At 43.0% G+C, this 21,219-nt stretch overlaps 4 protein-coding genes and 1 long non-coding RNA gene across 10 annotated transcripts; 3 read left to right on the top strand and 2 right to left on the bottom strand.

Moving 5' to 3' along the window:
- Nucleotides 1–578: 578 nt before the first annotated feature.
- Nucleotides 579–8,096, bottom strand: pla2g7 (phospholipase A2, group VII (platelet-activating factor acetylhydrolase, plasma)). Of its 4 annotated transcripts, none has more exons than XM_037086180.1 (11): nt 7,990–8,096; nt 6,684–6,811; nt 6,429–6,579; nt 5,927–6,020; nt 5,762–5,830; nt 3,841–4,012; nt 3,374–3,487; nt 2,224–2,315; nt 1,791–1,961; nt 1,540–1,688; nt 579–1,445 (listed from the first exon to the last, which is right to left on the bottom strand). In XM_037086180.1, exons 2-11 carry the CDS (start codon nt 6,777–6,779, stop codon nt 1,345–1,347), a joined length of 1,209 nt encoding a protein of 402 aa, XP_036942075.1. In that variant the 5' UTR covers nt 6,780–6,811; nt 7,990–8,096; the 3' UTR covers nt 579–1,344. The 4 variants fall into 4 exon arrangements, with proteins under 4 accessions (XP_036942075.1, XP_036942074.1, XP_036942072.1 ...); XM_037086179.1 differs by having other exon boundaries at nt 7,895–8,031; XM_037086177.1 differs by lacking the exon at nt 7,990–8,096 and adding an exon at nt 7,379–7,730.
- Nucleotides 2,244–5,711, top strand: LOC119012403. Of its 2 annotated transcripts, XR_005072469.1 has the most exons (3): nt 2,244–2,374; nt 4,512–4,605; nt 4,818–5,711. It is a non-coding gene; the product is annotated as an uncharacterized LOC119012403 (long non-coding RNA). The 2 variants fall into 2 exon arrangements; XR_005072468.1 differs by having other exon boundaries at nt 4,512–5,711.
- On the top strand, nt 8,046–15,269 carry ints9 (integrator complex subunit 9). Of its 2 annotated transcripts, none has more exons than XM_037086176.1 (17): nt 8,046–8,186; nt 8,969–9,096; nt 9,213–9,273; nt 9,406–9,468; nt 9,620–9,759; nt 10,036–10,122; nt 10,283–10,403; nt 10,558–10,692; nt 11,103–11,214; nt 11,359–11,539; nt 11,691–11,751; nt 12,061–12,232; nt 12,346–12,470; nt 13,610–13,777; nt 14,081–14,179; nt 14,284–14,421; nt 14,860–15,269. In XM_037086176.1, the coding sequence occupies exons 2-17, from the start codon at nt 9,032–9,034 to the stop codon at nt 15,034–15,036; spliced, it is 1,905 nt and encodes a 634-aa protein (XP_036942071.1). In that variant the 5' UTR covers nt 8,046–8,186; nt 8,969–9,031; the 3' UTR covers nt 15,037–15,269. The 2 variants fall into 2 exon arrangements, with proteins under 2 accessions (XP_036942071.1, XP_036942070.1); XM_037086175.1 differs by having other exon boundaries at nt 8,145–8,284.
- Nucleotides 15,270–16,223: 954 nt separating this feature from the next.
- On the bottom strand, nt 16,224–19,852 carry glrx5 (glutaredoxin 5 homolog (S. cerevisiae)). Its single transcript, XM_037086183.1, has 2 exons — nt 19,403–19,852; nt 16,224–18,214 (listed from the first exon to the last, which is right to left on the bottom strand). Exons 1-2 carry the CDS (start codon nt 19,698–19,700, stop codon nt 18,042–18,044), a joined length of 471 nt encoding a protein of 156 aa, XP_036942078.1. The 5' UTR covers nt 19,701–19,852; the 3' UTR covers nt 16,224–18,041.
- A 123-nt stretch (nt 19,853–19,975) lies between these two features.
- Nucleotides 19,976–21,192, top strand: prkrip1 (PRKR interacting protein 1). The gene has a single exon (XM_037086181.1). The coding sequence runs from the start codon at nt 20,149–20,151 to the stop codon at nt 20,713–20,715; it is 567 nt and encodes a 188-aa protein (XP_036942076.1). The 5' UTR covers nt 19,976–20,148; the 3' UTR covers nt 20,716–21,192.
- Nucleotides 21,193–21,219: the final 27 nt, after the last annotated feature.

The following is a 21,219-nucleotide window of genomic DNA, read 5'->3' as shown; positions in this document are numbered from 1 at the left end:
GGCCACTGAGTGACATCTCTGGAGCCACAAAAAGCTCAATACTACTGTTCAGCTTAATGATGTCAAACAGCTGTTGGCAGTCTGCCTCTGAGGTTTACACAAGTATGTCCGAAGCTCCCAGCATTAAAGGATGAGTTCATGAGTCATTATCTACTCAGCCTCATGCAGATAGGAAGACTGAGGAATTCCATAAACATTTTTGGAGCTTTACAACAAAACGGCGTTGCAGCACTATCCTCAGCAACCACATCGGATTCAGACTTTTTAAATATTTCCAAAAATAACAAAATCCACACAGCTCATGCAGCAATATGTAGTCTCTGTAAGCCCTGAGATCCCAAACTTTAACTCTGATGCTGATGCTTTTATCTTAACGGCTACAGTGAAGGATTTGGGGCTCATTGATCACGCTGGACGAGCTGCATCTCTCCAGAAATGTTTTGTGGACTATGAATCGTCACCTCAGTGTGAAGGTAAGTAGACAAAGAATTTTGGGTGAACTGTTCCTTTTAAGGGGTTTACAACTTTGTAAACAGAACCAGGAGGAGCCAATCACCAGAATAATTTGGGACACAATGAACTTGTATACAAACCCCATTTATTGGATTTCTGTTGTGTACAAATGGCAGATGTGTATAAAAGTAGAAGGCTGTGACATGATACTGACCCTGGAGGAACAGAGCTGTGAGTTATGGCATGTTAGAACATTTTAGTGTTTGTATTCTCTTAAAGACGCTGATTTGCTTATGTCGCTGTCCTCTGTTCAATCAGGATGGATACATTTAGTTCACTATCTCAGCTAATAATTAACTAAAATCAGGAGTCTTCAATGCAGAGCTCGTCGATTGGATACGATTCTCATTACAGGCCTCATCACGTAATAACACTGCAATCATAGTGGAACTCACCTCTGCTGGAAAGCTGCATATATATCCAAAGACATGTACAGTATTTGTGTGAAATAACATTATAATCTCAGCTGGCTTTATATACACTCAAAGAGGAAAATTATTAAAAGAGTGTCTTGAAGAAATTGCTGGTAAAAGTGAAGATTCACTAACAGTGAAAAGAGGAAGTGTTCAACTGCTCGTACGCAACATTCAGGCCTCATGAAACAAACGCTGGTCCGCTGAGAGCGCTCTCGCTGTCGAGAAAAACAAATCCTTCCTGCTGGTGAGGTAGAGATTATCTTCGATCTATTAATACACCAAAAATGATATCCTGAAGAGCCAGCTGGCCCTGGCTTCACATTCTGGGACCGTTCCACTGAGTCCCGTGCATCAGGTGGAACCATGCAGCTGACGGCCAGACAGTCACAGGGAGATTTCTGCAGCATGAGGCAGTTCAGATGGAGGACTGAAGCACGGTAACATTAGTTCCTGGAATGAGGTTTTCATCTTGCCCGTCAATCAGAGGGTCCCATTGGTTAAAGTTCGCCTCCAGACCTGCAAAATCCAAACAAGAATTAATGATCATTTAGTACACAGAATATAAAGAAAGTCTAAGAAATGACTGGCAGGGATGGTGAAAGCTCCTTACCGAGGTGACGCTGCAGAAAGGCTAGTGTTGCTTTGTTGGAGAGGTCTATGGCGATCTCAGGGTCGATCTCTCCCTTCAACTTCATCAGCTTCCCGATCCAGTTGCCCGTCAGGAAGGTGAAGTCTGGGAAACTCTGGTGGACTGTCCCTCTGATGAAGGACAGCAGTTCAAAGAAAACGACACAGATTTGTACAAAACCCACAAAACTACACTGACTTCATTTTCACCTAACGTCAGTGCTGCCTTTGTACCTGATAGTGATCATCTTCCTCTGTATGCTGGCAGAGTCCAGCTTCTTCATGCGGCTGATGTTCCCCGCCCACTGGAACTTCTCCGAGTTGATGAAGAAGATTGGCTGCTTCACCCGTGGAAAGATCTCATCGTCTAAAGGGAACATCCAGGCGTCCAGCGCCACACCACACCTGATGGAGGAGAGTTAAGGTGATGTTATTGCAAAATACAAAGAGGAAACACGTTACTTCAATAACTAGAGCCGAGATTGTGCACTGGTTAAAATCTTGCTGAGTTTTCGTGTTTGATGTGTTTCTGTTTGACTGCATGTCTTCGCTTTTAATTTAGAATTAAAAATAACACACAGTACTTGTTCTCTTGTATCATATCCCTGCTTCTACTCAACAAGCAGACACGTTGTTTGATGGATGTACATTATAAATCCTTACGTACTTGAATTTAACCTCTTTGCACAGAGCTTCAATCACAGTTGCTCCCCCAAAGGAATGCCCCACGGCTGCTATCCTACACAGATCCATGGAGTTCTGTTGGCCAGGAGACAGGAGGAAGTGCCGTTAAAGAAGAGAAAACAATTAAATGCATGGTATGTAATTTCTGCTGCTCGGGGTCTCCCAGCCAATACAATGAAAACAGGAGATGTAATTTGATGACGTGAAGCAGCGTGGGATCATGGGAGTTGTCCAAGTCTCTGTATTTCAGCGTGACTCCACAGACTGCTGTTCTGTGTTGGTTCAAACCACTTCAAAATGCTGTTTGGGTTTTCATTTGGGATTTTGCGGTCCACGCTGCCTATAATTAATCTGGGTATGCAAAAAACTGGATTTGGGCTCGTTGTAACATATCTGTCGGTTCCCGTCAATAACAGCGGCATGCGACCACATGAAATACACCGTTACCTTGATTAAATTAGGATTAGGATGCTTCATCAACACCCACATATCCCGCAGAGTTGAGTCTTTTGCAGTGGCACATACAGTGAAATAAATATTAGTCTTACCGATTTAATAAAACATTTATATTCAGACATCCAACTTATATATTCAGCCCACTGAAACTTGTTATCTGAAGAAATTAATAAAACTGCAAAAATAATATACCTCAAACCTGAAACATTAAATGGTTGACTATAATAACCTTTTTGTCAGACTGAAACGTACAGGATTCCTGTATGTTGGATACATGTAGTTAATCATAAAGCTATGGACTTAAATATTTTGGTATTTCACTGAGGTGATTCCCAAAGAGCTCAACATTTTTGTTATTTGCCTTAAAAACCGGTCCACCCACTCCTATGAGACGACTCTGGTTCATGGCGAGTTGTTTCTTCTTCGCTTGTGTGACAGTATCTAGAGTAAAGAACTTAAACATGCCGAATCTTGCGACACATCTGTCAGGTTCCAGCTTGTATAACCAGCGTTATCTGTGCGGCACAAACTTCCTGTAATCTTTACAGTTTCTTTTTTCATCGGTTTGTTAAAACTTGTGTGCTGCTGCCTTGTTAACTGATTTTCATTTCAACAGTAACTCACAAATTCTATAAAACTGAACAAAAAAAACGCAACAAAGTCCATGAACAGGTCACCTCCAACGTCGTCCAGTCAAACTTTGTCTGCAGAACATTTTGCACTGGTATCCCTGAGTTGATCTGAGTGAGTCTGTCCAAAGCCAGAATGCATTCATCTGCTCTCTGCTTCACCTGATGAAACCAAACATTCACACAGGTTAGGAGAAAATGAAAAAGCACATACGGCAAACACTGCTACAGCTTCACATAAAACAAAGCCTGATAAATACGAGCACAGATAAAAAGTTCTACTGTGACATGCATCACATAAATTATCAAAGAGGAGGCTGAAGGAACAAGGATGTGGTTTGATTCGATAGAGTGACGCAGCACTTTGGTTATTGTGTGTAAAGTTCAGATGTTGTGCAATCCAGCTGCTGGAAGACTTCCAAACACGCAGACATGTGGAAAAATTGTCTTGTAATAGTGAGAAGCAAGTCACGCAGATTTTAGCTTCCCAGGTCGAGCAGATAAAGACCTCTTACCTGTTTATTGCGGAGGGGGAATTCACTCTCCCCGTGCTGCAACACTCTGTAGTAAATCCACTCTCTGACCATGCTGTCTTGGGCTGAGGCCGATGTTTTAGGCACGTTATCATTCGCCTTCTCTGACTCGGTCTTCTCACGAAAATAATATGTAGCTGAGGCTGACTCGTCTCTGCATAGAAAAGATGTATGCATGATTACGATAACAGGAAAAATCTTTGATATTTAAATCTTTTTAAAATCTTTTCAACATTTTTTCTTAAGACATTTTTACTCTCTCCAAATTTTCACTCCAAACTTTACTTAATCAACTTTGAGATGTGATTGGAGGTTTTCTCTTAGAGGCAGTTAGCTCAGCTCAGAACAAAAAAAATGCATATTTTTCCTCCTGTAGTGCTGACTAAGCGAATTAAGATATCTAACGTCACAGCTCAGCTGAGGATGACGGCTCTTTTTTTGACATCCCACATGGCCACGAGCCTCTGGTCCATCAGGAGGAGCAGGCTTCCTCCTGTGCAGTAACACAGTCTGCAGGTGGTTTACATTAGAAAGAAAATGAAATGAAACTGCTCACAACCAGGTCTGTGGATGGTTGAGTAACTGAGTCATGATTTTCTGGAAAGAAATGTTGCTGACGAGTTTTTCCAGTGTATTTTATTTCATGCTTTCAGCACCACAAGCTGAGTGAAGGCAGACTCAACAGTCAACATCTCCAAAACTCAGCCACTCACACAGAAACTAGATGGATAAAAAGCCCTCGAGCAGGTAAGAGGATACATATGTATTTTGATTTTGGGTTTTGATATCCCTTTAAACGAAAGTGAATCAAAGTTTAAAGTAAATTAAAGATGACTATAACTACAATGTGGCTTATGGAACGTCTTCTTTCACATGATTAAGAAATGAGGAAAGTTTCTGGGTTGCAGATTGATGGTGGATTCTTTTCTCTGACTGCTTTGGTTTGTTTTTGCTCACAGGCTTAGCAAACTAATTTGGCAGTGTGACAAAAGCAGCGCCGGCTGAGCGGCGTGACTGACCTCTGACCGTCAGTGCAGGCATGTGAACAACGTCACAGCACACGCTGTTTTTTCTGTGGCTTCAGCCGTTAACCAGCTGCTAAAACCGAGTGAAATACCACTTCAGTCCACATGAGTGACGGACTAACTGTGGCCATTATGTTCATCTCCATATGGTCCCCCTATGGTCTCTATACTGAAAAGAAATGTGATGACCTGGTTCGTACTATTGTCTGCACACCCTTTCCTCTCCTACTCCACAGATAAACAGACCGCCGCCTGCAGAAGAGACTGCCCTGTGGTTTTGTTTGCTTGACTCACGTTCAACTAGAATTTCCTCCGACTGACACGCGAGTTTCACATTTTCAGTGTGCGTATCGCCAGCTCACAGTCTGAATATAGTTCAAATCCCTGAAGACTCCAGACATCTGTTTGAATTACTGATTGATAATACATCTATCATCAGAGTCCCTTCACCTCGTCTACAGTCAAATTCAAGCACTTTTCAGGCATTTTTAAGCAGCTTGTGGCAGATTACATGATAATACACATATATACACTCAAAGCAATTCTTTCACTTCCTCACATTGAAACCGATATATATTTCATTATAGCCTTTTACAGGGCGAAAAACAAAAGAGAAAGTTTCATGTTTGAATATGAGTCACCTGTTTCTAAGTAGACTAAACATCTTCTTGTTAAAAGCTATGAAGTTTTAATTCCAAACACTGTGTCTAAAATTTCAGCACTTTTCGAACTTGTGCTTTTTTAAGGATTTCCAACATCTCTCTGAAGCTTGTATGACCTTTATTTATGTGCTATGAGTTGACAAAATAAATCCTGACATCATGACGATATCGAGAAGTATGTTTACTAAATAATAAAAACAAATCCTGCACACATACCTGTGTTCCACAGACGCCACAATGAAGCCCCGAGAGGCCAATTCTGCACATATAGCTGAATACAAAGTCCTGGAAAACACCAAGAGGAAATAAATGGGCCCATTTATAGAGACAGACAAGAATGAGTAAATGCTCCAGCAGCGTTCAGACTGAGTGTGCACCTACCTAAAGGCTCCCAGGCCATGAGAGAAAATAACTACAGGACATTTTCCATTTGATTTAAACGGAGCGTCCAAGTAGGCTGGGATCTTAAAGGACCCTGAAATAAACAAATGATACAAGAACAAGCTTTTTAAAAAGGCGAAGACAACATTAACTTGCAGAGTTGAAACTTAGCACAGTAAGATCATTTTTAATAATAATAATAATAATAATAATAATAATAATAATAATAATGATGAGGGACATGAGTTCTGTTTTTAATCGAGGTATTCTTGCTTGGTAATGAAGCAAAAGTACACATTTATACACAACAGTAACACAACATACTACACTGCGTGGCGCAACATGTTTCGAAACCAATTTAGAGAAAATATTGATATTTTCAGCGGTATTATAAACATTCATAAACAACACTTGCTTCCTGAAAAGAGACAGTTTGACATACACGTGTTTAAAAGAGTTGTGAAGTGTTTGCATACTGTTTGACTGACTCAAGTTAAATTACCAAAGAGGTAGTTGAAAATCCGTTCACTTAGAGTCCTGTTGATTTTCATGAAGTCTGCCAGACCGTTAAAATACTCCTTGCATGGGACCCAGTCTGGTTTTTCTGCCTTCTCAGTCTCTTGGCAGGGATAATAAAGCCGGAAGAAGCTTCCCTGTGAACAAGAAGCTCACGCAAGTCAGCACCTCTATCTGTCCAAAGATATAAGACATACACTGTGTGCACATATCCTCTGTAATAATGTGGTTCTGCTGGTACCTGTGCCGTGTGGTCCATCATGAAGTCAGTGCACCCCACAGCGTTGGGGCCCTTGGCGGGAGGGATCCCAAGGTGATTACTGCAGGCGTTCCCCATGGTTAAGAAACCAAGCGTGTATCTCCTCTGGTCTGTTCAACACAGGGACACTTACTGGATGAAGCACTCAAGTCAGCATAAACAGGAAGCAGTGACGGGGAGGACAGTCATGACACAGATAACATGACTGGACACAAAAAATAGACACTCACACTTTGTGTGTGCACATCCTAATGTGACCAAGTTATGAATACAGTTGAACAATATTAAAAATAAAAAAGCCAAATGCATTGTTTTCCTTTACAATAAGAGTATTCTACCTATTTAATATGTAAGAAATGACGTAATGTAAATGTAAAAAAGACCTAGAGTTATTTTTGACTCCTGTTTTGAATGTTTAAGAACAGAGTAACAGAGGAGTCATGGAGCAGAGGACGACATTGGCTCAGCTCGAGCAGTTATTACGATATGTGGCCGTTGGCTAACTTCCCCAGACGTCACCTGAATCCGAGCCAAGCTTCACTTTTCCATGAAGCCACCGTCACTAAACTTTCCAGGTGTTTTGTCCTCACGTTAACCTTTAGATGTAGAGGACGTATATGTGTGTGTGTGTGTAATATCAACCATGTCGGTGGTAAACGCGGTGTCTCAGCCCCTACCTGTCCTTGCCCACTCGTAAATCCTTTTGACTAACAACTGTACAAATCCTCCATGAGAAAACATCGACCTCAGCCGCTGGAAAGGCGAACTAACCTCGGTATCCTCTGGTTAGCCGTTAGCCACAAAAACACCAATATAAGTTTTTAATAAAGAAAACGAGGCCTACCGGAGATACAGACGGAGCGGTGTGCCAACGTCACTACATCAGTTTCGCAACATTACCACGTTACTTATTTAACTTTGTCGAGATTAATCTCCCGGTATGAGTCACTCGGGAGTGGTTTGACAGGTCGATAGTGCTGCTGGAGTTAGTTAGCTAGCTGCCGCTAGCATGGGAGGCGGCTAAACCAGAGTGGTGAGCGGGGACGGTTGCCTCACGGTCCTGCAGCAGTCACCCCGCTATCTTAAAACTGAGTTAAACTAAACACAATGTCATTTAACTGTTACAGTAATATACCACGTTGAGCCTTTATTACCACGATGATAACAGTGATAAAAATAATGATAATAATTACACAAAAGCCCCGTTGATGAAACTGCGTGAACTCATAAATCTACGGCTCTGGTTCGCTGCAGCTTCCTGTGGGCACGTGCATTTGTTGACACCAACCGTCTTTGCCGTGATTTATATTTGTTGGATGTTGTGTGAGACGCTGTGTGCTGCTCGGGACAGTCGCTGACACGCTGATTCGTGTTGTCCCGCTCAGTGTTTGGCACTTTTGACGCGCCTGTGTTAACTTTCTAACCGGCACTCCGCGTCAGCAGGGGGCGGTGCAGGCAGGAAGTGACGTAACACAACAAGCGGAAGTGAGCCCCCACAAACACTGATGCAGGATGCAGGGTTAGCAAAGCCGGCTAACCACAGCTAGCTCATCACTCGTTAACTATTGTTGAAAATGAAATTGGTGAGTAAAAGTGTGTTAGCATTATTAATATAACCAAGTCAACTCCAGCGGGCTATGATAACGCATTATTTAAAGGTTCAGAGTACGTGTAGCTATAGCTTCTCTGTTAGCTTAGCAGCTAATATGTGTTGCTCTTGTCTGGACCCCTGTTGCTAACGTTACCTAGTCAGTTAACTGCCAACTATTTGATATATAACGTCCATAAAGTCTATACAATACTGATTTAATTGGTTGTTATGATAAATTAATCACTCAATTCTTATAGTGAGACTGAGTGTGCGTCTTTTTACACACACCTACAGGCTGACAGCATCTCTTGCCTGGACTGAATATAATGTCATGATATTATAATAGTAATAATAAACTTTATTGATAAAGCACTTTTCAAAAAGAGAGTTTATAAATTGCTTTGACAATCAAGCAAAGCAGGAAAGTCAGGAAGACAATATAGTATTGAATAAGCACTCCAAAAATCATGACAAACACAAGATATTACAGTAAAATGATGTTAAAATAAAAGGCAACATCACATGAAGAGAATAGAGAGAGGACAGACAAGAGAAACTAGATAAATAAGATAAAACAGATGATGATTAATCTGCTACTGCTGTATCTGTCATGTAATATGTTGTTGTCCCAGTTGTTTTCTACTTTTGTCATTGATGACTCCATCGTGTCTTTCAGTACTGTCTGTCTGGCCATCCAACATTGCCTTGCAATGTCCTCAAGTTCAAATCCACCACTATCATGTTGGACTGTGGGCTGGACACCACCTCCGTCCTCAACTTCCTGCCCCTTCCTCTGGTGCACAGGTGAGTTTCTGACACCAGGGCCGGTGCTGACTTTTTTTCAGTCCATCATTGAATTTGTGGTAGAGTTCTCATTATTCTGAATCGTGATGCATGTTTCTGTTTTTGTGCCGTTTCAGCCCGAGACTCTCTAAACTACCTGGCTGGGTCTCTAAGGATGGAACATTAAACTTGGAAAAGGTACGGCAAACAATTTTTGTTGCGGGTCAAGTTTAGTTATCTGTCCATGTCATTAAAGTGCAACTGTACTACGGTTTATCTGTGACATGTAGCTACAAAGGATAATAAAACTATTTGTTTCTCTCTTTCCAGGAGCTGAAGGAATGTGCAGGACGTGTGTTTGTGGACTCACAGCCAGAGTTCTGTCTCCCTGAGGTAAACCATGCAGCCCCAACACAAGCAGTGGATTTAATTAAGACACATTTCTTTGTCTGAAGACACCAATCACATGCTGACTTTGCTTTGTTTAGAATACAATACACATTTGATCGGACTATACTTAATTTCATTTTTATTTTGGTCACAGAAAGAGCTGCTGGATCTGTCTACCATTGATGTCATCCTGATCTCTAACTACCACTGTATGATGGCCCTGCCCTACATCACTGAACACACAGGCTTCACTGGGACAGTGTACGCTACAGAGCCCACCCTGCAGATCGGCAGGTAGGAAGATCCAAGGGATGAAAACTTCACCATATTGTTTTTATCATAATTTAGAAAAAAATATCCAGTAATTTTAACACTGCATGTGTCATTTTTATCATAATTATGTAAGAAGAAATAGAGGTTGAAAGCCAACCGTGCTTTGTTGTGTTTGAACAGTAATGTGTCATTGCAGAACAATAAATCCCAGCTGAGGTGAATCTGTTATTGTGAATCTGAAGACTTTGGTTTCAGATATGTGAGAAGTGCTGAGATGGTTTGCTGTTTTTTCCTCAGACTGTTGATGGAGGAACTGGTGAACTTCATGGAAAGAGTTCCCAAAGCCCAGTCTGCCACCTGCTGGAAGAACAAAGAAATACAAAGGTAGATAAACTGAACAGTGTCTGTGGGTGATTGTTGACATCTCATACCATCTTGTATAAAATTGAATGCCATGTTTTTCAGTCTTGCTTACATACATAATACATACTTACACAACATAAAACAATATGATATGAATGAAACCTTGATTGTATTATGTCAGGATTCTCCCTGGGCCACTGAAGGATGCAGTAGAGGTGTGGACGTGGAAGCGGTGCTACAGCATGCAGGAGGTGAACTCTGCCCTTAGCAAAGTTCAGCTTGTAGGATACTCACAGAAAGTGGTAAGAGCCTCTTTCTTTCTACATTGTCTGCACAGTCATACACCAGTGTGCCATGAGGGCAGGAGGAATTATTCAGCCTGTACAAACTACTAACATAAATGTACTTGTCCACTTTCTGCGGTTTTATTGAGTGACAACTTCTTTCTTCCTCCAGGAGTTGTTTGGAGCTGTGCAGGTCTCCCCCTTAAGCTCTGGTTACTCATTGGGCAGCTCCAACTGGATCATCCAGTCTCATTATGAGAAAGTTTCATATGTGTCAGGTTCATCCCTCCTCACCACACATCCACAGGTGGGTCAGGAGTCCTAATGTGGAACACAATGGCCCGAGAAAACGGTGCAGTGATCAAGAGTGTGATGGTTAGGAATGTAAAATGCTTTGACAAAACAACCTCTTTTGTTCTTTCAAAACTATAATGGACAGTGAACAACGGATAAATCGCCAACATTTCTTTTAACATTTGAGTCATTTAGAAGGTAATGCAGTATTGTCAGTGTTTGTCCGGCTCGTGGTTTTAGAAGATCATGACAGGCCCTGAAGAAAAAGCTTGTGTGTCGCCAGTTTTGGAAAGAAATCTCTGAGAGAACTAGAAATGACAGAGAGACTGATTGTCTCTTGATAATAATGAATTCACTGGAACGTTTTCACAGGGTTGTTGAAAATCTTAAGTAGCTCTTGTTCCTCTTCTTCTCTTCTCTCAGCCGATGGACCAAAGCTCCCTGAAGAACAGTGATGTTCTGATTCTGACAGGTCTCACCCAGATGCCCACCGCCAACCCAGACGGCATGCTGGGAGAATTCTGCAGCAACCTCGGTAGGTTTACTGGGTAAAGTTAATGTCTGGAATCTTAAGTTTTATAATGTTGAAATATTTGTCATACTTCTCTTCTGTCTCTGGAGTCTTTGTTGATTCTGAGTGTTTTAATGTTGGTTGTTAATGAACCTGTGCCTTCTTCAGCCATGACGATCCGAGCCGGAGGCAATGTGCTGGTGCCATGCTACTCCTCAGGCGTGATATACGATCTGCTGGAGTGTCTGTACCAGTTCATAGAGAGCGCCAACCTGGGGACCACGCCCTTCTACTTCATCTCACCTGTTGCCAACAGCTCGCTGGAGTTCTCTCAGATCTTCGCTGAGTGGTGAGCAGCTGTTATTTACAAGAACAAAACTAGAAATGAAAAAGCAGGAAATTATATATCTGAAATATTTGTAACAGTGATATTTTTCTTCAGCATGATGTTGGGATCATCTGATTAAATTTGTGGTTTTAATCTGTTTTTCTGGTTGTAGGCTTTGCCATAACAAGCAATCAAAGGTGTATCTTCCAGAGCCTCCATTCCCTCATGCAGAGGTGAGTTCTGCTGCTGTGTTTCCTACTCGTGAAGAGCAGTGCTACGTCTCAGAGAAAGTTGATACAGAAGTTATTTATCTGCTGAGCACTGAAGTGACCTTGCAAGTCTGTAAAAAACTTGAAAAAGGTTTCTGTAATGAAGTTTGGGCTGCAATGAATAATTTAGCTGTATTCGGAGCATGTATACCGTTCATGTGGTCTCTTCTCGTGGTCTGAGAATTTCCTTGAGCTCCAGTCGCTCCCAGCGGACTCTGCTCTGAAGATGGAAACAGTATTGTTGACATTTCTCTTCTGGTGTTGTTGTTTCAGCTGATCCAGACCAACAAGCTGAAGCACTACCCCAGTATTCATGGAGACTTCAGCAGTGAGTTCCGTCAGCCATGTGTAGTATTCACTGGTCACCCGTCTCTGCGCTTTGGTGACGTGGTTCACTTCATGGAGCTGTGGGGCAAGTCCAGCCTCAACACCATCATCTTCACCGGTAACTTCAGCTGTATTACAAGCTTCTTATTTTACACTCCAGGAATGCAAAGGTGTTTTCCAGCCAAAGTGATGTTTCTAAAAGTCTCCATGACTTTTCTTTCTCACCACCAGAGCCAGACTTTTCTTACCTGGATGCTTTGGCTCCTTACCAGCCGCTGGCGATGAAGTGTGTTTACTGTCCCATTGATACACGGCTCAATTTCCACCAGGTGTCAAAACTGCTGAAGGAAGTCCAGGTACGGTCTTTACTGTTAGCACTCAATACGAGAAATAAGGGATTACACCTACCTGAACCGATTTTTATAACCATAATGTGGTTTAAAGTGGGACTGTGCTGGTTTTTATTGCCAAATAGAGCAAGATAAATACTGGAACTCTATCAGTTTGTGGAGTGCAGAAATTGCAGCCTCACAGGTTTTTTGTTCCCATGTGGACAATTGTGCAATAAGCCAATAAACACTTAGTCAGTTGGAATCCTGTGGGTAAAAAACAGAGGATGGAAGCAATTTGACAAGCTAAAAGGCCAAGGCACATACAGAAAAACAGAACTGTGTTAGAGCAGCATGTCGGGGAATGTTGCAGAATACATAACAAATCCTAGAATGCTACAGGGACAACAAACTGATGGTTTGATTGTAAATGATCCAGTTGACCCTGTAATTCTTGTATGATACAAATGATAGCTATGAGGATTCCCCAGTTTGTCATATTATGAGAAATTCTCACTGTTTTTCTCCAAAACATTCCTGCATAGAGCTATAAAAAGGGGAAGATGTAAACCTGTAGTAATGATCAGAGGGACCAGGATTAAAAAACATTGTCTTGTTCAGCACTTAAACCTCCGTTCAACGATGTGTGCAGCAAGCCTGGTTAAAACTGAGAAATAATTAAAGTCATCTGACTCTCAGTCCACCTCTTTGGTACAGACTGGAACATATCAGCAGATATTTGACAAACCCAACAGACTTTAATCATCCCCTGATTTTTTTGGATTCCCTCTAGCTCTCCCTTCACGTCCAAAACGTCTCTAACTGAACACTGAAAACATTCCCATCAGCCTTGGCTGACAATACCCTTTTAGCATGATGTCCACCATCTCTCTCCTGATGTGATGCAGACTTTCAGTTTCATTTCCAAAACACTGACAGTAACTATTAAGAGGCAACCACATATCAAGTGACAGCATGAGTCATGGGACTTCACAGTTTCACAAGCTGCATCAGTCAGACACTTCAGTCTATAAACCCTCCTTCTGTCATTCCTGCTGTAACATCAGTTAACATCAGGCTTCATCGACAACATGTTAAAAGCTTCTCAAAGGACTGTTTCACCTATCAGGAGTTGACCCCTGTCTCTTGTCTCCCCCCTCCTGCAGCCCCTCCATGTGGTGTGTCCGGAGCAGTACACCCAGCCTCCCGTGACCCAGTCCCACCGCTCTGATCTGATGCTGGAGCTGCAGCCTCCTCCCATGCCCTACAGACGCTGCTCTGTACTCAACTTGCCCTTCAGACGCTGCTACGAGCGCGTCTACATACTGCCTGAGGTGAGTCGCATCAGGACAGCTTGAACTCATGTGGCTATGAATATATATTATTCAACTTGTGGGGTTAAAAGGAACCTGACAGACTCCGCTGACAGTGTTGAATGAAAGATAAACTCTGTCCCCGAGGTAACAGATGGTGAGCGCAGACTTTAAACTCTCTCGTGTGTGGGTAGACGACAGTAGCATATGGTGTAGAAAAAGCTGTCACAATTACGGAGAGGAATGCATTACGGTGATAGTCCAACTCCTCAGAAACCAGGTGGCTGATTTTCATGTCTAAGAGCCACATTCTTGTGTTCCTAGCTGGCCAACTCCCTGGTGCCCTCTGAGATTAAACCTGGCGTCTCCCTCGCAACAGTGTCTGCAGTCCTGCACTCCAAAGACAACAAACACACGCTGCAGGTGAGCGTGTGTGTCTGTCATGTGAATTTACAGCTTTGTACATTTGGACACAATTGGCATAACTTTGCCAAACATCGATGTTTTTTCCTCTCCTGTGTTGCCAGTCGGTTCCCAAACCCCCTCCAGTGCCCCCCAGCAAGAAGAGGAAGCGGGTGATAGAGGAGCCTCCAGTGGTGCTGGCCCCCAAACCCCTGCTGAGTGGAGCAGTGCCTCTGGAAGCTTTCCTGGCCACTCTGCAGAAGGTGTGACATCTGTGTGTTTTTATAACAGCCAGCAGTTTAAATTAATTTCTGTACTTGACACCGCGCCCTCATTTAACTGTGGCTGTAGTATTCCCAGAGGAGATGATGGCACCCTTGAATCTCATCGTATCTGATGTTACAGTCTCCTCACGCATAACGTTATTGGGATTAGTAGTTTTTTTTTTTTTATAGCGGAGGCTGGGGATTTAAAATAATAAATCTAAAGTAGGACATTTTAGATTGAATTTAAAGCATGGGCAAACATTGTAATAAGAAGCGATAACACACAAAGTTGAACCAGCTCCAACAGAGACCAGGACATTTTACCTGTGGCCTAAAGAAGGAGAATCTCCCACTTCTGCATCCACACCTGAATGACATGCAGAAAAACACATCTGTACGACCCTGACAGTGCGTTTCTCTCCTCCTCCCCCGCAGCACGGCATCACAGAGGTGAAGGTGGAGGAGACGGCGGATGGACACATCCTGCACCTGCAGGCCGAGGACACGCTGATTCAGCTGGAGGAGGACGGGACGCACATCGTCTGTGACAACAACGAGCCGCTGCGCACCACACTGAGAGACCTGGTGCTCCGCTTCCTGCAGAAGCTCTGACCTGAATCCTCTCCACGCCTCCTTATTGTTGGTTTTTTAACAGTATTCTGCTTTACTGGACTGCGGATAGCAACAGAGATGATGGTGGAAGGGGAGGACGTGACAAAGAGCTGTGAAACGGACTGTCTCCATGTATTTAACACTGCAACTTTTACAGTTTCTCTACTGTAAAGTCCAGTTATATTTTGTAAAAAAAAAAAGTATTTTGTATTAAAAGTTTTTTCCAAACATGTTCAGGATGATCTCATCACTGCAACTGCTTTATTAAGGAAACTAATACAGTAAAATGTAAAAGGAAAAAACCCAAAGATCATCAGTCATGAGTTGGGTTTTCCAAAGGAGGAAGTGAGAAAAGAAATTCAACGAAAAATGTCAAAGCTGTTTAACTGGAACGTCGTCTGGGTCATTTGACTTTCACGTAATCCAATCTTTTTTTTTTTTAAATGGGTCTAAGACGGCTTTTAGTAATCCAGACATAACAAATGGAATCAAATGTCAGTTTTATTAGATGTCCTAATATTATTACAAAATGTGCATCTATATCTGACACTGTAAGAGAAACACAGGTGATCTGGTATCTTTAATTTTGGCTTGTTCATGTGATTCCTGAAAACTGCTTTTCCTGCTGACAGGTCATCATGTCAGCTGCATCCATCAAACCACACGTCTGCAGAGGTTTTATGATCGGTAGCTTGGAAAAAGTGTAAAGAGCTGCAACAATTCATCAGATAGTTGTCAACTAGGCAACTATTTTAATTTAAGGGGAATGATTTAAACTTCATAAACATATTCTGTTTCTTTTCTCTGACACTAAACTGAATGTGTTTGGATTGTGGACAGGACAAAGCAAAGGAATTAATATAGTAATAGTTAAGATAATTTTTCGGGATTTGAACTTGTGTATGTCGACTAAACATTTTTTTTTGTTGTATTACCTTAAATTTGATTAAACACTTGCGTAAAAGATGTGGCAGGCAGGATATTTAACAAAACGTTGTCTAAAATGACACTTATGCACTGAAACAACAAATGTCATAGGGAATTTATTAGTTACCCGAGTCATCTTTTACTGCATTTTAATACCTGAAAACAATGTTTCATATCGTCTCATATCACATAATATAAATGCCAGTACCAATATATCAACTTTGAGCGGCTGTCACAGAAAAGAAGCTCTGAGTCGCTTGTTGTGTGTCTCACAAAATATTTAATGGTTGCAGGGTTTACATGCAGCTAAAATACATTTAATAATATGCTTTCAATGTACAAAATCTTACAGTGTACTACGTGACCATTGCTTTGATAATACAACTGTGTGCAGCAGGAAGAACATCTAGGACTGATAAACGTCAGAGGGCTCAGTGAGAACACTCCACACAGAAACACTCCCCCACCGCTCCAAAAAAAACCAAAACACCTCCCTCAGTGACACACTGAATATCGCACATTTGGACCGACACTACAAGGTTTTAAATAGAACTGCTGCCGTCGGTCCAGATGTGCTGTATATCGGTCAACTTCAGGGGGAAAAAAAAAGGTATCAAGGTATGATTGTTGCGTTTCAGCGGGTGTACACATTAAAACAGAGAGGACACATCCAGAGTGAAACGTGGTTTCTGGCAGGCAGAACGAAGAGAGGACGATCAAAGAAGTATTAACAGTGTGTGTGTGTGTGTGTGTGTGTGTGTGTGTCACAAGGTCAGTGAGGTGCTGTCCATGTCTGTAGTCACCTCCACTACAGAGACACATCGACATGAGACATGTATTTGAGCCAGATATTAAACTAAAACACATCATTAAACCTTCAGTGTGGTCCTCTCTTTGTTCTTCCTCCTTGTATAGTAACAGGCAGGCAGCACAACGAGAAGCTTGATGATGACATGTTTTCTGTGTGTGACCCAGGCAGCATTATAAAGCTCTCGATTAGCCTTAGTGCACCTTGAGGCTCATGTGGTCTTAAACAGGCTGTAATTTGGAGAAAAAGGTGGGCAGTAGAGGTAGCAGGGCTTTTTTTTTTTAGAAAAAAAAAATACAATACAAAACAAAACATAAAACACAGAAGGGGGACTTGAGCGTCTCCCTCTGGCAGTAGAAGTCCAACCGTGCTGTGAGTCGATGGCGTTACAGCTGGATGTTAATTACTGTATTTATCACAAAAAGCTTGTGATGACAACAACCATGCTGGTATGAATTGTAATTGTTTTTTTGTTTTTTTTTACTGTATGTTTTTCAGGATCAAGATAGTTATAGAAAAGTACTCAAAGTGTAGAAACTGGAGGGCAAAGATCAAACTTTATAGATATTAAAGCTATGATCAGTGGATCAAATGATGACGTGTGTGATGCGATTGATGTTGCTCGTACTGACGAACACACTTCACTGTTTTGGTTCAGTTGTTTTTTGCTACAGGAGGCAGCTGCTGTCTGAGTGTGTGTGAGTGTGTGTGTGTGTGTGTGTGTGTGATACCCGGCCCGGACAGAGAAAGTTTGTGAGCTGATGGAGACCCAGAGAGAGCTGGAAGAAGTCTCATGTGTCCAGAAACAACTCATATTGAAGCTAAGCTGCAGAGTTTGTCATATAGGTCAGTGTTGTTTTTGCAACTGGTTTGCGCTGCCCCTGTCACTGCACCTTTAAAGAGAAGATGAGAAATGTGGGTGGAGGGTTTTGTGAAACTGTTTTTTCTTCATTAAAGCCCTCACTTGTCAGGCACGTGATTTGTGCAAACTCTGAGGACCTGAATGGAGTATTAGCAGAGGCTCTGTGTCGCTCTTCAAGCTGCTTAAGATATGACACATAAAAATCCGTGGCTCAGGATACAGTGCTGCCACCAAAACTGCCTACACCTGTCACTTTCATTAGCCTTATTGGCGAGCCGGAAAGGCGAATCAATTTAGCAAAAAGTCTACCCGGAGAGTTGATGTTATCTGTGATCGTCTGAGTGGGGGATTCAACCTGAAGAATGTGTTCTCTGTCTCGTCAGCTGTTTTGAAGTTTATCGTGTTCCGCTACTTGGACTCTTTCTCAGTGTCCAGCAGTGCAGAGCTGATGCCCAGCTTCTTTAATTCGTCCACCAGATCTCCATTCTGGTGCATCTGGAGCAGGATGTCACAGCCTCCAACGAACTCGCCGTTGAAGTACACCTGAGGGATCGTGGGCCAGTTTGAAAACTCCTTGACTCCTGTTGAAGACGGATAGCGTCGGTGTCAGAATCAGATTTAAACTAACGCCAATACTATCTCAACTAACTAAGTTAATTTCAGGTTCAAGCCAGTTAGAAGTCACGTACAACTACAGAAAGACAAACTCCTGTGATGGCAAATTGGAAGAACAGACAGTAGGGGACAGGTTGTGCAGTAAGCTGACCTGGACAAAGGTGTGCAGAGTGAGGCTGTCACAATACCACAACCTTGATACTAGGGGTGTAATAACATATAGATCCAGATCGATATGTTGACCAGATCATCTAATAGCATTAATGCAAAGTGAAAACATCGATTGATATCACCCGGCCCGAGGCTTTATGGGGCCCTAAGCAGAATTTGATTTGGGGTTGATTCACTTGTTAACTGGAAAGTAAGAAAATAAACCTGCAGAACAATAAATTTACAGTCAACAACATGACTGTTGAAATATGAAATACAGTCAACTACAAATAAGTCCATTAAAGCAATGACAAAAGAGCTCTTCCTCCTGTTGGTTCACTTACTGCTGTGTGAAACTACAAGAAGGAATGAAGTGTTCTTTTTCTGCTCTTCTCAGTCTGCAGACACTAAATCAAAGCAGCATGGTGATAATTCATCTAATTAAGGTCAAATATCTGGATTGCTGCTCTTTGACAACACTACACCTGGTCCCAAACCTAATTGGATCCCGGGTTAATTAAACTGTGAGTCGGTGTGTACCTCCTCTGCATGACGTCAGTGTGTCATGACTTGGCATTATTACACTGCTGTTGCAAAACAAGCCTCAATTAACAAAATCCCCGTAAAAAGGTCAGCGCTGACGTAACACCACAGAGCATTTCCTCCTTCCTTCACGCCATTATTCAAAAACACAATGTTGGTGTTGGCTGTGTTAAAGACCAGGCTGATGGTGGAAACGTTGGGCCGTCGGGACCACACCCTCCGGTCCTGCTGCTGGGAGCTGATAAAACTCCCCTCGGAGAACTGGACCCGGCCCTTAAAGAAAGGCTGATAGTCTGAATGTGCCAATAACACAAGAAGTGTGTCAGCTGAAAGAGGCTAACGAATGCTACAAGCTAACAGTGTCCTAACCGCCGCTGTCAGTCATGAAGAAGTTTACAAAGTTAGAGTGAGAGGCGGCCACTTGTTGTTGTCATGAGCAGGTTTAATCTCGGCTTACTGACCCTGTCTGAGGTCCTGGTCCTCCAGCACGTTGTACGCAGCGTAGTCGTCCACCCCGTGCATCCGCAAGATCTGAACCACGGCGTTACTGAAGCCACACATTGGCTGAGCCGGTGTCCCCTTCATGAACACCACCACCTTGTCCTTCTTCACCATCTCACCAAGGTCTTTCTGGACGCCCGCCGCCGCGCACAGGAGCCGGGCCGAGGCCGAGCACACGCGTCCGTCGGCTTGTCTCGGCAGATACACCGCCACCCCCGACCGGAGACAGCTCGCAGTCGATCTGATTAAACTGTTCATGGTCTTTGGCAAGCTATAACTTGATGTGAAGGAAAAGAGAAGTGTCGTAGAAGTGAACAAGCCTGCTCCTTTACGACCCGGAGTCAAACTGGTCCGATAACACACGCTACGCTGCCGGGAAGGGGGCGGGTCCTGGACTGTGATTGGACAGCTGCGCGCGCACACATTCTAGTCTGGTTTGCTATTGGTCGACGCCAACCGCCCATTACATTAGTTACACAAGAAATTGTAATCAAACACACGAATTAAAAAAAAAAAAAAAAACAAAACTAATATTGACACAACCATTGTGACCTCGCCGCTGTTTTGTCTTTAATAAGAATTTATAATAGAAATTGTGAAAAATAAAAAAAATCTTTCCGTCTTCAAGAAGCCGTTAACAACTTCCGGGTCGACTTAAACGGAGCGGAAATAGGCCCATGGGAAAAAGACGACGACCGTTTGAAAGATGGCGGCGCACACGCAAAAGAATAACAAGCTGGGGAAACCTGGAGGAAAAGAGGCTCAGCCTCTAATAATCGCCAAAACTCCGGCGGAGGAACAACGTCTGAAGCTGGAGAGGTTGATGCGGAACCCGGATAAACCCGCTCCCATCCCGGACCGGCCCAAAGAATGGAACCCGCGGGCTCCGCCGGAGTTCGTCCGAGATGTGATGGGGTCCAGCGCCGGAGCAGGCAGCGGCGAGTTCCACGTTTACCGGCACCTCCGCCGCAGAGAGTACCAGAGGCAGGACTTTCTCGACAAGATCGCGGAGAAACAAAACGAGGACCTGACATATCTGGACAAGGTGGAGCAGAACAGACGGGACGCCGATGAGAGGACGGCAAAACGCAGGAAGAAGCGGGAAAAGTTGAAGCAGAAGAAGCAGCAGGCTAAGAAGGCAAAGATGGAGGCGAAAAAGGATAAAGAAGAAGACAAGAGCTCCGAAAGCAGTGATGAAAAAGAGGACGAGGAGGAGGAGAGAGAGGCTGATGATGACGCCGAGGCTCCGAGCTTCATCATGGGGAGGAAGTGACGCCCTCCGCCTCCAGGGCTGGCTGCTGGCTTCTTACTGATGGTGACAACATGGGGGTCTGATCATGGGGCCTTTGGGGACATGGACACCAGAATCACAGAGCAGCCTCTGGGTAAAACATTTGGACACAGTTTTAAGAGCCCCGCACAAGAGAAACGTCCTTTTCCTCCATTGTTCTGATACCAGAATAACACAGTCAGCTTAGTTTAACAGGCAGGAAACCTCCATGGGTGTAAGCAGATATTAGTGGTCAGGAGACATGTTGAGGCTGTCCAGTGTTTTCATTCTGCTGTCCTTAATCATGTTGTAATATCTGTGATTCTCACGTTTCAGTGAGCAGCCCAGGTGTCGTCTGCAGTGGCAACATATTCCAGTTTTCCAATTTTTCCAGAATTTTCACTTGATTAAATTCCTGGGAATGTTCTCAGTTTCATGTCATCTTTTAAGTGTTTTAATAAAAGCGAGAACATACACAGACATCCAGTTGTTAATGCAGTTTGTTCA

This window comes from Acanthopagrus latus, chromosome 22 (genome assembly GCF_904848185.1).
Source record: "Acanthopagrus latus isolate v.2019 chromosome 22, fAcaLat1.1, whole genome shotgun sequence".
In the NCBI taxonomy this organism is placed as follows: Eukaryota; Metazoa; Chordata; class Actinopteri; order Spariformes; family Sparidae; genus Acanthopagrus; species Acanthopagrus latus.
This window is presented reverse-complemented; position numbering and strand designations above follow the sequence as displayed.